The sequence below is a fragment of the Aspergillus oryzae genome, chromosome 5 (genome assembly GCF_000184455.2).
Source record: "Aspergillus oryzae RIB40 DNA, chromosome 5".
Lineage (NCBI taxonomy): Eukaryota > Fungi > Ascomycota > Eurotiomycetes > Eurotiales > Aspergillaceae > Aspergillus > Aspergillus oryzae.
Genome location: NC_036439.1, coordinates 88889 through 101516, shown reverse-complemented (window position 1 = coordinate 101516; position 12628 = coordinate 88889). Strand labels below are relative to the sequence as shown.

Here is a 12628-nt window from a genome sequence, read left to right as displayed (position 1 = left end):
GACAATGTGAAACATATCAATGGCGTTGGATAGGAGATCTACAGCACGTAACATAGTAAATTAAGAGAAACAAATCCCAAGAATCAAATTGTATCTATCTTTACTCTTCTTCATTGAGAGGTGGTGAAGTCAGCCAGAAAGTAAACTGCCCAGAGTCTCCCCCACTCTGAGCTCCCTATCTACCAACACACTGTTCTGATTTGATCTCTCAACAGTTTCAAGCACAAACGCTGAGTTCCTACATTGATGTACGACATTCATCCCATTAACAACAGCGACCTTTTTCTCCCAATCAATGATCCGTGGCTCAATCGTATCGTCCGCCGCACATAGGATCCCCTAGTAAGTCAGCGAGAACCATCAACAAACCTCCCCGACATAAGACTCTCTTACCTGCGCAATATAATCCAAACAATGCTCCAAATGCTCATCATCCAACGAATCCACCTTCCTCAGCCCATCCCGTTTGAAATTCAAACTATGATCATGCATCCCTCCCAACAGCGCAGCACGCAGCATATCGATACAGTGCGCTTGGTGTAACATCGAGATTCCGTAGCCGACTGGTTTATCAGATATGCCCCTTCGGACCATGAAGAAGCCCCCGTTTGTCGTGAGGTGGGCTTCGTCAAGGAGGGTTTGGCCCGGTGCTGGTTCGGTTGGAAAGAATGTTCTGGGGATCCCCCGGTTGGTTTCGCTGCTTAGTGATTCATATTTCTCACTTGTCTGCTGGGGGCATATTGGTCGTTCAATGGTTGGGAGGTATGATACTAGCATTCCGAGACATAGGAGGAATACCAGGAGGATTATGGGATAGTAGATACGGGGGGATTGCATCGTCGAAGTGGCGATCTGGAGCGTACAAGGTTACGCGGAATACGACACTCTGGACAGATACTCAATTAAATCTCAAATTGCAGAAACAGATAATAGAATGGCGAAATCGAACTGGTGATAGGCGGAAACTCGACAGGCGAAGCTTCAACGTAGATCAATGCTGACAGTCAGCATGCAGATGCATACTTTACTACCATCTACGACTGTCACATACTAGAAAGATATTTCAGAACAAAATCTTATACATTGTATCCTGTTACAATTATTAGTTTTCGGTCATGGATTAGTTGAACTTCCAGTGTTTGTGTCAAATTCTTCCAATATATATACAGACATCGTATTGCTTTACATTGATGTACACATCCTTATAGGTCTAATATGAACGTTTGCTAGCGTTATAACTTATCCAACATTTATGTAGTCGGCAACATGACACACTGTTTTCCAGCAATTTCTTAGTGGTTTTTGATACAATGGTGTAAGTTAGAAGAGAGTCAGAAAAGGATGTGATCCATATCCAATCAAGGGTTAAACCCCAGCAAACCCTCCCCACCACGCGTTATTCATCTCAACCTCCTTAACCCCGTTTCGCAACGTCCAGTCTCGAATTCCAGCAAAGTTACGGCAATTGTGCTTCGTCGCAAAGTCATACTTAACAACGTGCGTGTGCAGGTCATCGTCCGCATACTCTTGGAGTACGGGAACAATATCGGACCAGCAGAGAACCGATGTCCTTAGTCGATCGAAACATTGCTCTACCCTGTGGTAGACTTTGTCTTCAGATCCCCGGAACGAGGGTAGATGGCGATTGTCTGTTTCATCTTTTTGGGCGTGCAATCGAAGGAGGTTGAGACATTCTAATTGAACAAAGACTTCAGGGAGAGCGAGGATGTTGTCTGCATTTAATGGGGAACGGATCCAGTCTGTATCGGGCAGAAGATTCAGTCGGTCTATATGAGAATTGGGGACCGAAATTGGACTTCCTTGGTCTGCTCAGCCTCGAGTACATTTGAAACAAGGCGATCAACATACTAGGTAGAAACTCTTCCCAGGCTGCCTCGCGCTCTGGCAGGGCAGCGTCAAACCACTTGGAATGGACCAAGAAGCCAAATTCAGGGAACATCGTCCACTCGTACTCTATTATATCCTTCACAGGGGACCAGGTGAACATCCTTTGGACACATTGTGCATTTGTAGGGTGGAATCGGACGGCGTCCAGAAGTATCAAGGTGGACGCGACTAGGAAAACAGATGTTAACGTGAAGTATATGGGGTTTCGCTTGCGATCGCTATTCATTGTGGGTGACCTAAACAATACGCGAGTGGGACATATGACACGAGAGATGAATTGGAAATCAATACTCTCCTTCCATAGAGAGTAGTCTTGCAACGTTCGGAGAGGAAAGGGTTGTGCATAAGATGCTTACCCGGATTACACCGTGCCCATGCAAGCTGACAGCCTCTCCCTAATCTACAAACTAGAGCTCATCTTATTGTCGCTGCGACGACTCCTAGGTAGCCTATCATTATTTGCTACCTTGATTCTGACCTTTGCGCCAAAAAGAACTATGGCTATCTGGACTACAATCCGCAGTCGGTGCAAATCCTTCACAGACCGCGCGGTCGCATACCACAAGCTAGATGATGGAGAGACCAAAGAGGTCGATAGGCAAAAGTGGGAATCAGTGTCTTTATCTGAAAGTATAGCCATCAGTCAACATCAGGTGCAATCGGCAAAGAGCTTGCCAGTAGTACTCCTTTTTACCAGCACCGTATTCTTCGCCATGTGTCTGATCTTCCGCGCATTGATGAGAGGCTATGCGTCAATCGACATGGCTTGTACAAAGAAACTGTCTGCCTGGGGTATGTTAATATACTTGGCTATGATACTGATGGATTCGTCATGCTAATCGAGTGTTTCAAACAGCCCCTATGATGGCAGCAGTAGACTACCAATGGACCCAGTATAATTCCGACCAACTTCCTGCGGACTATGCTGGTCCTCCAACCGTGACAAGAGAAACAAACTGGTTGAATCAATACGACCGTTAGTGGATATGTTTATGTTGACAAGATTGCGTACACTTCTCACTCTATACAGACGGATTTATCCCATACCCATACGATCAGATCGAGAAGCTCAACAAGTCAACCGACAGAGACTGGTGGGTTCAAGACGGTAACCTTGTCACCCTTACAGAGTGTAAGTAGCCCATCTATCTGTGGTCTTGAACTACTTTTGACTAATATCAGGCAGGGGCCCATCAAGTGCACTGTCTTGGTCTTATTAGGCAGTGGATCTATCGTGAGCAGTTCGACTATTCCATGTTCACAAATACTAGTTCCACACGTTTCCACATACACAAAGACCACTGTTTCATGATCCTTAAAACCATGATCGAGTGTCAAGCGGATGTCACACCTGTTCTATTCGCAAGAGATACATCGGGTATAGGTGCGTGGAAGACTCGCGATGCACCTCGCAAATGTCGGCGAAACGATGCCCTGGTTAGATTTATCGAGGAGAACAAACTATGTGGTCTAGAGTGCAGTCCGGAAGATATTGTACAGACGGTATAATGTATCTAAACCTAGGTTTTGCTATCACTGTGAAAGGCGCTAGTATACACTGTCAGTTGGCATCTACTGCATACGCTCCGAGTAGTGGGACCAAAGTTTGTGAAAATGGGTACTTTGTCGAAAGACTCCCAAATAAGCGTTCCCTCTAAATTTGTCTTTGCTTTTTCGGTTGTGTGTGCTGCTTACTACTGGACTAGTAAGATGCTTACGCTCGTAAGCATCGTGCATATGCACGATGACAGTGTCACCACAAACGATCGATCGACTTTCCCGCACAATAATGGACGTGAAAAGGGCTTGTCGGTATCACGGAAGCCCAAAAGTGCATCTTTCGTATATTCAGTTTAGAAATTGAAAAATGCAGTGAACAGAAATGGCATACTTCGGTAAAATCAAGGCAATTTTCGCAAGGAGAACTGATATCAAGTATGCCGAGGTCGACATCGACGATGATGAGGACAAGATCACTCTGAAAGAGGCCACACGGGGATTAAGGCGTCCTGATGGGCGCTTGAAATCCATCACAACATCATATCGAAGATTGAGTCAACATCTAGGAGATCGATCAACACTTCTACTATGGTTGAATATCATTCTCTTTACAGTTTCAAGCTTTCTGTTTTGGAGTTCTATACAGGACAATAGGGATTCCCTGAGAGAGCAGACCGCTATGCCTTGTAAGTCATGTCATATAACTGCACATGGAAGTATACGGCTAACATAGCATAGCGCCGGTATTGAAAGGAGAGGATTTGTCGTTCTCTATCAGAAACATGGACGCCACGCTTTTCCCCGACGACAATCCCAGCATCTTCCGCCAAGGGCCGAGTCCAGAGGTGGACAGAGCATGGACCGTTATTTCTGATACCAGACCGATTGCCCTCTCCCGAGAAGACGTTCTATCTATCGGTAAAGACCCTGCCATGGCCGTCAAGCTTTCAGCGGAATTTGGACTAGGAGACGACATGTATGCCGGTCGGATTGATGTGCTGCACCAGCTGCATTGCCTGAATGCTCTGCGCATGGAGATATACTTTGACTACTACTATGGGAAGAAGTATCCAGGTGGCTTTAATCAAACGGACGAAAAGCATCGACACCATGTCTCTCACTGCATATACATGCTACTACAGAATGTACTCTGCCATGCAAACACGGACGTTTATACACATTTCTGGACGGATGCAGTCGATCACCCTTGGCCGGATTTCAATATTCCGCATAAATGTACGAATTTCAGAGCTATTCTGGAGTGGCAGAGGGAACATGCAGTCAACGAGCATATGTTTGTGGATATGAGGAGGCCAGCTGACCAGGAGGCTCATGTCATGAGTAGCAAGTTTAAGAAGATTTACAACCCCGAACGGTTTGGACATCTGGGGGACAACCGGTATGATGGGGAAAACGCCTAGGGGAAGTCGAGTAGCAAAGAGAATGATTGGAAATTATCCGCTGTGCCCAAACGTAGATCCTAGTATAGGCCCGGCAAGCCTGTTTCTTTTTCTTCATTTCTTCGTTAGCCATCTTGCATGCGAGGTAGGACTTGTTCTATGAAGCCACACATTCATCATGCAAGATGCCTTATGCTTACATTGCTGACATTCCCCCCTTGTCAGCAATTGTCTATGTAGTCACGGCAAGGCAGGGTCTTGGAATGAGCAATCAATTTCTCAATCCGAAGGCCAGATTCTCCTCAATGGGTGCGGTGATGTCTCCGGTCGCTCAAAGGAAATACTTACCTATGTACCCGGAGCATGCCCATGACATGCCAGACAAGAAATCCGTGTCGCTATCTGAAGTCAAAGCCAGGCTTTGGCTTCCCATAGTAGTCATTGTTCTCCTTGTTGTATTCATGATTGCTTCGCTGACGGCCGTCACCTCTGACGCTGTCAACCTTCCAACAACAAGACATAAGGCCAAATCGCCTACTCCAGAATGTGGATTACCTTCCCGCAGAAGATGCTCATGAGGCACTAACACTTTATAGTTCAAATCGTGAATACACCTTTCCTTGAAAGCCCCCGGTTCGAGAATCTAAGGACAAAGAGACAGATAACAGAAGCCTGGGGTAGATACGGACTGCGTATGCTCACCTCCCGTCTAATGCTATCGACATAGCTAATGGCTTCACTAGCAAGTTATGGCTTCGTTACTGTCCCAGACCCAGAGGCCTACGATCTGAAGCCGAACAAAGATGTTGTTCCCGGCACGAACAATACCTACATGGTTTCAGTCTACCACCAGCTTCACTGCCTCAAGATTATGCACCTGGCCCTTCTTCCTATCATCTCGCGCCAGGAGGGACGTGGACCTGGGACTCGGGATGATCATGATTTCGAGCATAACCATCTTGAGCATTGTTTGGATTACCTCAGACAGTCAGTGATGTGCTCGGGAGACGTGACTCTAGAACCGCCGGATGAGATGCCACAGAAGAACCGGAGCCCGTTGCAAGGGTGGGGGGTGACACATGCTTGTCGTAGTTGGGAGCAGATTGAAGGCTGGAGGGGAGACTGGGGGGTTATTTAGACCGGGCTCTTGCTTTCATGATCTACAGGATAATGGCGGTACAGAAGATGTTCACTCGTGCCTAGGGCATCTTTTCCTTTCATATCACACTACCACCATCACGAACTTTGTAAAATTAATCGGACCTAAATTGACCAGAGTAATGTCTTACTTCTTCAAGTCTGCAACAACCGTTTCCAGCGCTTCCTTCTCTTCTTGCTGGACGTCTGAAAACTTTCCTCCCGCCAATCTATCAATACTAGCGCTGGCCTCTTGTATCACCTGTTCCGCCTCCTTCTCCTTGCCCTGTTTCCAAAGAGCCTTGATCAGGATACGCAGCGACCCCAGAGACTGGGGACTATCCTGTCCCAGGGCTGGATGTTGCCGAAGCAATGGCAAGGTCTCCTTAGCGAGCTTCTCTGCCTGTGCATGCTCGCCTGTTTCCTCGTATAATGTAGCCAAGTTCTGCAACGCTGCTACATCCTGTCCGCTTGGGCCAGGGTTGTTGACTAGCTTGAGGAGGGTTTCTTTCTGCCTTGCAGCATCGCCGGCGCCGCGGAGGACGTGGAAAAGGGCGAAGTTGAGGCGTTGCCAAGTGGGATAGTCCGTGTCATGGAGAGAGGATGGGTTCGCGCTCTCTTCAAGAGATAGAAGCTTTCTCGTCAAGGCCTGCTCGAGGAGCTCGAACTTGGCCGGGTTGGAAAGGGTGGAATGGTTATTTATGTCATCGAGCACGGCGGGGGAGAGGCACTCGGCCACAGTGCTGCTGATGACAGGGTCAAGAGATTCCCAGAACGCTCCATCAGGTCTGACTGGTTTCCAGGATTGCGAGGACATGGTGAGTGGGAGGTGACAGGTTGCGAATGCGTGGTCAGATAAATATTGAGATAAATCAGGCAATGTGAGTTGCTCTGTTGTTCGAAACAGACTTGAGATGAGGTAGGGAGAGGTGTATATAAAACGGTGATAAACAGTCCTTCGACTAGGCAGCCATCGGGACGTCTGAAGAGATGAGCTTCAGCTGAATGTTACCTTGCCATCTGCGTTTGCCACTTCATCTGCAGATGATCCAGTTAGAATACCATCGGAGCACGAATCCGGCTCCACAACAGTTAAGGCCGACCAAGTCCAGAGTCAAGGCACACGCACCAGCTGTGAGGGACTGTAGGACTGGTGACCTTGTGCGGGTGTTACTGCACTGCGAAGGAGGGGCGAAAAAAGCAACGGTTATCAATTGTGTAATCCAGACCAGCGACTTCAAGCCGTCCTTGCGTATGTGGCGTGAAGGGCCAGGATGTATGGATGTGAATGTGTATACTTGACAGGTGCCTGCACGTGTCCTAGAACAGCAAATAAGTAATATATCTGTAAAGTACAGTACAGTACACTGTATGTTAATTTCCAATAGTCTAAAGTCTGGGGTCAACATTGCATAAAGTCCGCATAATCCGGTCGATCCTCCGCCACTTTAGGGTTGACCCAAGGTAGCCCTTCATGCGGAGTCTCATGCGGGTGACCTAACGTATGAACAGCCTTAACTTGAAGGGGTTACGCTTGCAGATCTCCAAATCCCGGCCTTGTTTTAATTCGCTTAATCTTGCCCTGGAATCCTAATCCAGATAAGCCGCAGCTATCACACTGTGATCTCAAGCAGTAAGCCACCACTTGGTCACATCGCGAACCCTGCGATTGAGAAAGCAGTCAGCCGCAGGGATTCATAGCAAATACGGGCAGTGGTGCGCGGGGTCGCACGAAATCATATGTATAAACAAACCGCATCTCCTGGAATATGCTTTGGAAATGTGTAGCTACAGACAGAGGGGTACAGGAAGATCAAAAGACATTTCATGATACGTATGGATGCCCAGGAGGCAAATATAGTAGCGTCCACCATGGATGCCCGGGAACGACGCAAGTTACAGAATCGGGTGGCACAGAGAAACTTCCGTGAGTAGACTATACGACAGTGCAATGGGAAATAGAACTAAGAGTGCTATGCGCCTAGGACGGAGACAGGCTTTGAAGGAGAAGCAGCAGCGTAACCAGCAGCAGGGATCGGAAAATCCATTTCCACCAGAGACGAGTGGAATAAATGTAGAACAACAGCCTAATGACAGCCGCAAGGTTGCGGCACCACCACATGAGGTTCAATCCTCGTCTCAGGCGAGTAATAAGCAGGATGAGATCTGGGTGGCAGTGGACTATCCTGCTGTCTCCACATTGACCAGCCATGAACTTAATAGCCACAGCCCCAGTCATATGCCGGCTGGGCCTATATCGCCTGTTTCATTTCCTCTCTTTTGTTCGCCACAAGAGTTGATTTCGGACAATCAGAAAGAGCATACTCGAGACGACGGCCCAGATGCATGCCATTCCAGATTTCCGGGCGACTTGCCACCGATTTCGTTACGGATAACTCCGCAGCCCACTGACCCCTTAGCACAGCATTGTCCACTTGAGCCTGTAAAGCACCTTGCAGTTCCTAATGCCCGCCGAGCCTCGGTGAGCAGTAACCCGCCTGTATGAATATTCCTACCACTTCGACTTTGTCATTGTCTCTGTCTTACATATCACAGGCACGGAAACAACCTCTCTCGTCCGCACATAGAGCTCAGATGACGAGTAATGCCACACGTCGGCACTCCAGTGCTATACCTTCCCACCATTCAGGCAGCTTCCTGGATCAGTCAATATCGTTCTATGGCGATGCAAAGTACTCGGAGGGCAAAACGACACTCCACATCTGCGCCGAGAAAGGCCACACTAATGTGCTGCGGTTTCTGTTGGATCATGGCGCGGAGCTCGATGCAACTGATTTCGCAGGCCGCACTGCCCTCCACTACGCGACAACGAGAGGGCATACGGACTCTGTGTCTGTGCTCCTTGAGCAAGGTGCCGACACGGAATTGGCCGACGAGTTTGGGCGGACTCCATTACACGTAGCCGTGGAGTTGGGATATGAGGCGGTAGTGAGACTGTTGGTTCGCGAAGGTGCTGATCCCAATGCTCGTATCGCTGGTAGCACACAGCCGCAATCATAATCGTAATATTCAATGTACTTAATATCGTTCTGTAGCAAGTATCTTTAACACTGCTAACCAAGTGCAATTTCTCCGGCAAGCCGGCATGGGTGACAACACATTTGCCACGAGGAGAAAAATTTTTTGCAAGACTGTAATGTAATTCTACATCACCTACGCCGAATTTGATCTTTTGGAGTCTTTCAGTTTCATTACTGCTTTGGGAAGTTGATGGGAGTGGGTCCCGAAGAAGCCAGACCCACCACTTTTCAAGCCCTATATAAAGAGTACCGTCTCGAGCAAATGACGAGCACATCTTTCTTGACTTGACCAGACTTATCTTTCACAAACTCTGCCTTTCATCTCCCTTGTGTCTGAGGCCAACAGCTCAATAATCTTCACTTCAAGACTTTAACCCCAATATAGCCATGGGCAGCACACAACTCGCACAGACCTTGCTGCAGTCGGCGCGCGTCGCCCCGGAAATCTTCCAGCTACGTCCGGATTACCGCGCACTCTTGATGGTGGTCGAGGGAATTCCTCCAGGTCCTAGTGATGAGGCCAGTGAGGCTTTCCTCCAGGAGGCAGAAGCTACCGTGAAAGAATTGCTCTCAAAGTCCGCCGTGACGGAACTCCCACATATCGCCGCGTGGCGGGAGGCGTATAAGGCTTTCGGAGCCAAGCCCCAGAAAACACGCAACAGCCTTGAGGCGTTGACACGGCGTGCAGCAACTGGCCTACCCCGGGTCAATCGGTTAACCGATATATACAATGCGATTTCCGTCAAGCATCAGATCCCCTTCGGTGGCGAAGACCTTGACAAGTACGACGGCGCGCCGTTTCTAGTACGCGCCACTGGTGAGGAGCCCTTCCAGACTTTCTCTGGAGGAGAGCCTCAGACAGAACTGGCTGCACATGGGGAGCCGATTTGGTGTGATAATACTGGCATTACGTGCCGCCGCTGGAACTGGCGACAGGGCCCACGCACAGCGCTGACGGATGACACCACGCGAGTACTGTTCATTCTGGATGCATTGGAACCGCTTTCCGACGATACTCTTCAGCAAGCTGCGGACGAACTGGCTTCGGCACTGAAAGGTCTGTCTCCAGAAGTACAGACATCACAACGAATTATAGACGCTTCTTCAGTTTGAACTCGTCTGAGCACCTCCAGCATGGCCTATTGAAATTTATGCCGCGAATACTTGTTCACATTGGCCTTGGAGTACGATGCCTAGTATCTGTCATCTACACCACCATCAGTTTCTCGGGGGAGCGCTAGTTGCAGACTCGCAAAGAAGGAATCCAGCCCGTCGGCTATCATCCTGGCTTGCTACTTTATATGGGTTCGATGGGACATGCGCTGGAGGAATAGTATATATGGGCAGGTTATACGGACGTCTGGCCCTATACGGCTCACTCGTTTTGCTAGCACAGCTTTTTGCCTCGAGGTGTTTTATTATATAGGTTCTGCACTCAACAAATATTTCACATTTGTGATAGATTACTGCTGGCAAGATTTAAATATAGATTCACGTTTCGGTACATGAGATATGCGTTGCAAACTCTTTCACCCGGAGTAGGAAGTGCACTATAGGGCTTAATCACCTACATTTTCTTTCCCTTATATCGATTAATAATAGGGGTAAAAGCTCTCTCTATCTAGCATAGCAGAAGCAATTTCTCCCTCCTTTTTGAGGAATTTCGAGGGTAGCCTTTATTCACCAACGTTCTTTGACAACGTTGTGTGGTCTGCTAAGATAAAGATGTGACTGATATTTTATCCCTGTAGGAAGAGTAAATTTATAAATGCTATGTACATGCTTCAATGAAACAATGGTTGATATTTCTCCACAACTGTACCACTGCGGTTTAGTTGTTCTAGTGGTTACCAGTAGCATTCGATTCTACGATCGCCATAAAATCCTGATAGCTTCTGTAGTCATCTCCTTGCACGAAGGCTGCTCGGTTGGCATCCCAGTCGTGGGTTGCATTTCCGTATTTCTCAAATACGTCGCAGTAGCCGAAGGGAAATGCCATGGCGTCGGATTCAATCTCGAGCTTTCTTCGGACCTGTGCGACAAGCATTGGATCCCCCATGTCGTCATCTAGGTCGGGTAGATCCTCTTGATCATCGTCCCAATGCAACGAGAAGCAGGTGAGACGAGTTGGTGACTTGTCTGCCAGAGCACAAAACAGTTCGCTCCAAGACATACCTTCAACACCATCCAAGTCTTTGCAGCTGTAGCACTCGTGTAACGATATCGATTCTAACATGTCAAGATGCCGGAGAAGGAAGTCTTTCAACTCTAGGCACAGGTAGATGTTGCCGAGACTGAGCTTTCGCAGCCGTGGCATGTTAGCCTTCCGCAGCGATATATTAAAAACATGGCGCTGGCCTGCATCGCCTAGCGGTGCAGACTCTTGAGGGTCGAAACTAAACTCCTCGGCAGAGGTTAGGTGGTTGAAGAACCACGGGCCCAGACAGTCTGGGAATCCATAGAATACCTTGAAGGTATTTAACATCCAGCCGGCACCGTGCATCAGAGACATGTTGAAACTCGTTAAATGCGAAAGAAAATCATGGAATTCCCTAGTGGAAAATACCGATATTGGAACAATATTGAGTTCATGGATGGTGAGCGAGAGAGGAATCTGAGCACCTGGGTAGCGTGGAGCACTGTAGCTAGACAAGATGGCGCGGAAACTTGCCGCCATCAGTCCCCGCCAGGCATTCTTTCTCTCCTCGACCTCAGCTGCGTGGGGGTCGTCATTGAAGTTGGAGTTCTGAATGTAATCTGCTAGCTCGTCATCGTCGAGGGAAACTCGACGCTAATAGTTCGAAGGTTCTTGAAAGAGGCGAGACTGGAAAGAACCGTGTCGACCTCTGGCGGATAGACATCTTCAAGCGGTGATTTCTGAGGATCTGCGCCAGGGCTCATGAGCTTTAATCGCCGTTTTACACGTTATCAGGCTATTAGCAATTGCTTTTCAACACACCTGACTCACAGCTGGCGACGTATTGCACCTCTTTGACGAACCCCGAGAAGTTGCTATCGGCGATAGCCTTTATTGACAGGGCGCTCTTGGTCGTGTTTCTTAGATATATAACCGCAAATATACGCGGAACCAGTATAGTGCGAAGCCATGTACATGTGCTACTTAGGCTGATTAGATCGCGGAGCGGCGAGGAACACTTGGCCCTCGTCCTGCCCTCATCCTGCTCTTCGTTCTCGGCGTCACAAAGGATATCAGTGATCATGTACCATACCTCCACCACCAGAAACGGTGAGCGAGTTGGCTGCAGGTCCTCTGCTTTTGGTGAAAGTGCCATCGTGCGCTGTTATGGGAAAGCCGAAGCGTTTGCGACCAGCAGGTCGAAATTATATTGACTCCTCACGGCGAGTTGGAAAGCCGGGGTCAAGGCTTCAAGGCTTCAAGGCAGCAACGCGGGTGGAGCCTAGGGCCAAAACTTCATTCGTCAGCTACTAGCAGTCGAACATCGCATTTACAGCGTAAGCAAGAGACAGTTCCGATTTCACTTTTATTGCGAACTACTTTATTCTATTACTACTGCAACTAAAACGCTACCTCACACGACCTGGCCCGAACGGAGAGTCACAGGCCACACAGCGAAGGAAACACCACACAGTGTACATTTGAATATACAGTGGAAGCAAAGC

At 48.3% G+C, this 12628-nt stretch overlaps 9 protein-coding genes across 9 annotated transcripts; 4 read left to right on the top strand and 5 right to left on the bottom strand.

Moving 5' to 3' along the window:
- Positions 1-110: 110 nt before the first annotated feature.
- AO090701000863 (uncharacterized protein) lies at positions 111-837 on the bottom strand (the record flags this gene model as incomplete). The annotated part of the gene is made up of 2 exons (XM_023237120.1): positions 111-179; positions 394-837. 2 exons carry the CDS (start codon positions 835-837, stop codon positions 111-113), a joined length of 513 nt encoding a protein of 170 aa, XP_023092315.1.
- Positions 838-1365: 528 nt separating this feature from the next.
- On the bottom strand, positions 1366-2134 carry AO090701000864 (uncharacterized protein; the record flags this gene model as incomplete). The annotated part of the gene is made up of 2 exons (XM_001823595.1): positions 1366-1760; positions 1870-2134. The coding sequence occupies 2 exons, from the start codon at positions 2132-2134 to the stop codon at positions 1366-1368; spliced, it is 660 nt and encodes a 219-aa protein (XP_001823647.1).
- Positions 2135-2405: 271 nt separating this feature from the next.
- AO090701000865 (uncharacterized protein) lies at positions 2406-3520 on the top strand (the record flags this gene model as incomplete). Its single annotated transcript, XM_023237119.1, has 4 exons — positions 2406-2700; positions 2939-3040; positions 3095-3411; positions 3503-3520. 4 exons carry the CDS (start codon positions 2406-2408, stop codon positions 3518-3520), a joined length of 732 nt encoding a protein of 243 aa, XP_023092316.1.
- A 1473-nt stretch (positions 3521-4993) lies between these two features.
- On the top strand, positions 4994-5386 carry AO090701000866 (uncharacterized protein; the record flags this gene model as incomplete). Its single annotated transcript, XM_001823597.3, has 1 exon — positions 4994-5386. The coding sequence occupies one exon, from the start codon at positions 4994-4996 to the stop codon at positions 5384-5386; it is 393 nt and encodes a 130-aa protein (XP_001823649.3).
- Positions 5387-6093: 707 nt separating this feature from the next.
- Positions 6094-6762, bottom strand: AO090701000867 (tetratricopeptide repeat protein; the record flags this gene model as incomplete). Its single annotated transcript, XM_001823598.3, has 1 exon — positions 6094-6762. The coding sequence occupies one exon, from the start codon at positions 6760-6762 to the stop codon at positions 6094-6096; it is 669 nt and encodes a 222-aa protein (XP_001823650.1).
- Positions 6763-8410: 1648 nt separating this feature from the next.
- On the top strand, positions 8411-8966 carry AO090701000868 (ankyrin repeat domain-containing protein; the record flags this gene model as incomplete). Its single annotated transcript, XM_023237117.1, has 2 exons — positions 8411-8427; positions 8534-8966. The coding sequence occupies 2 exons, from the start codon at positions 8411-8413 to the stop codon at positions 8964-8966; spliced, it is 450 nt and encodes a 149-aa protein (XP_023092317.1).
- Positions 8967-9373: 407 nt separating this feature from the next.
- On the top strand, positions 9374-10099 carry AO090701000869 (B3/B4 domain-containing protein; the record flags this gene model as incomplete). The annotated part of the gene is made up of 1 exon (XM_001823600.3): positions 9374-10099. One exon carries the CDS (start codon positions 9374-9376, stop codon positions 10097-10099), a length of 726 nt encoding a protein of 241 aa, XP_001823652.1.
- Positions 10100-10826: 727 nt separating this feature from the next.
- On the bottom strand, positions 10827-11498 carry AO090701000870 (uncharacterized protein; the record flags this gene model as incomplete). Its single annotated transcript, XM_023237116.1, has 2 exons — positions 10827-11187; positions 11221-11498. 2 exons carry the CDS (start codon positions 11496-11498, stop codon positions 10827-10829), a joined length of 639 nt encoding a protein of 212 aa, XP_023092318.1.
- A 248-nt stretch (positions 11499-11746) lies between these two features.
- Positions 11747-12279, bottom strand: AO090701000871 (uncharacterized protein; the record flags this gene model as incomplete). Its single annotated transcript, XM_023237115.1, has 2 exons — positions 11747-11847; positions 11955-12279. 2 exons carry the CDS (start codon positions 12277-12279, stop codon positions 11747-11749), a joined length of 426 nt encoding a protein of 141 aa, XP_023092319.1.
- Positions 12280-12628: the final 349 nt, after the last annotated feature.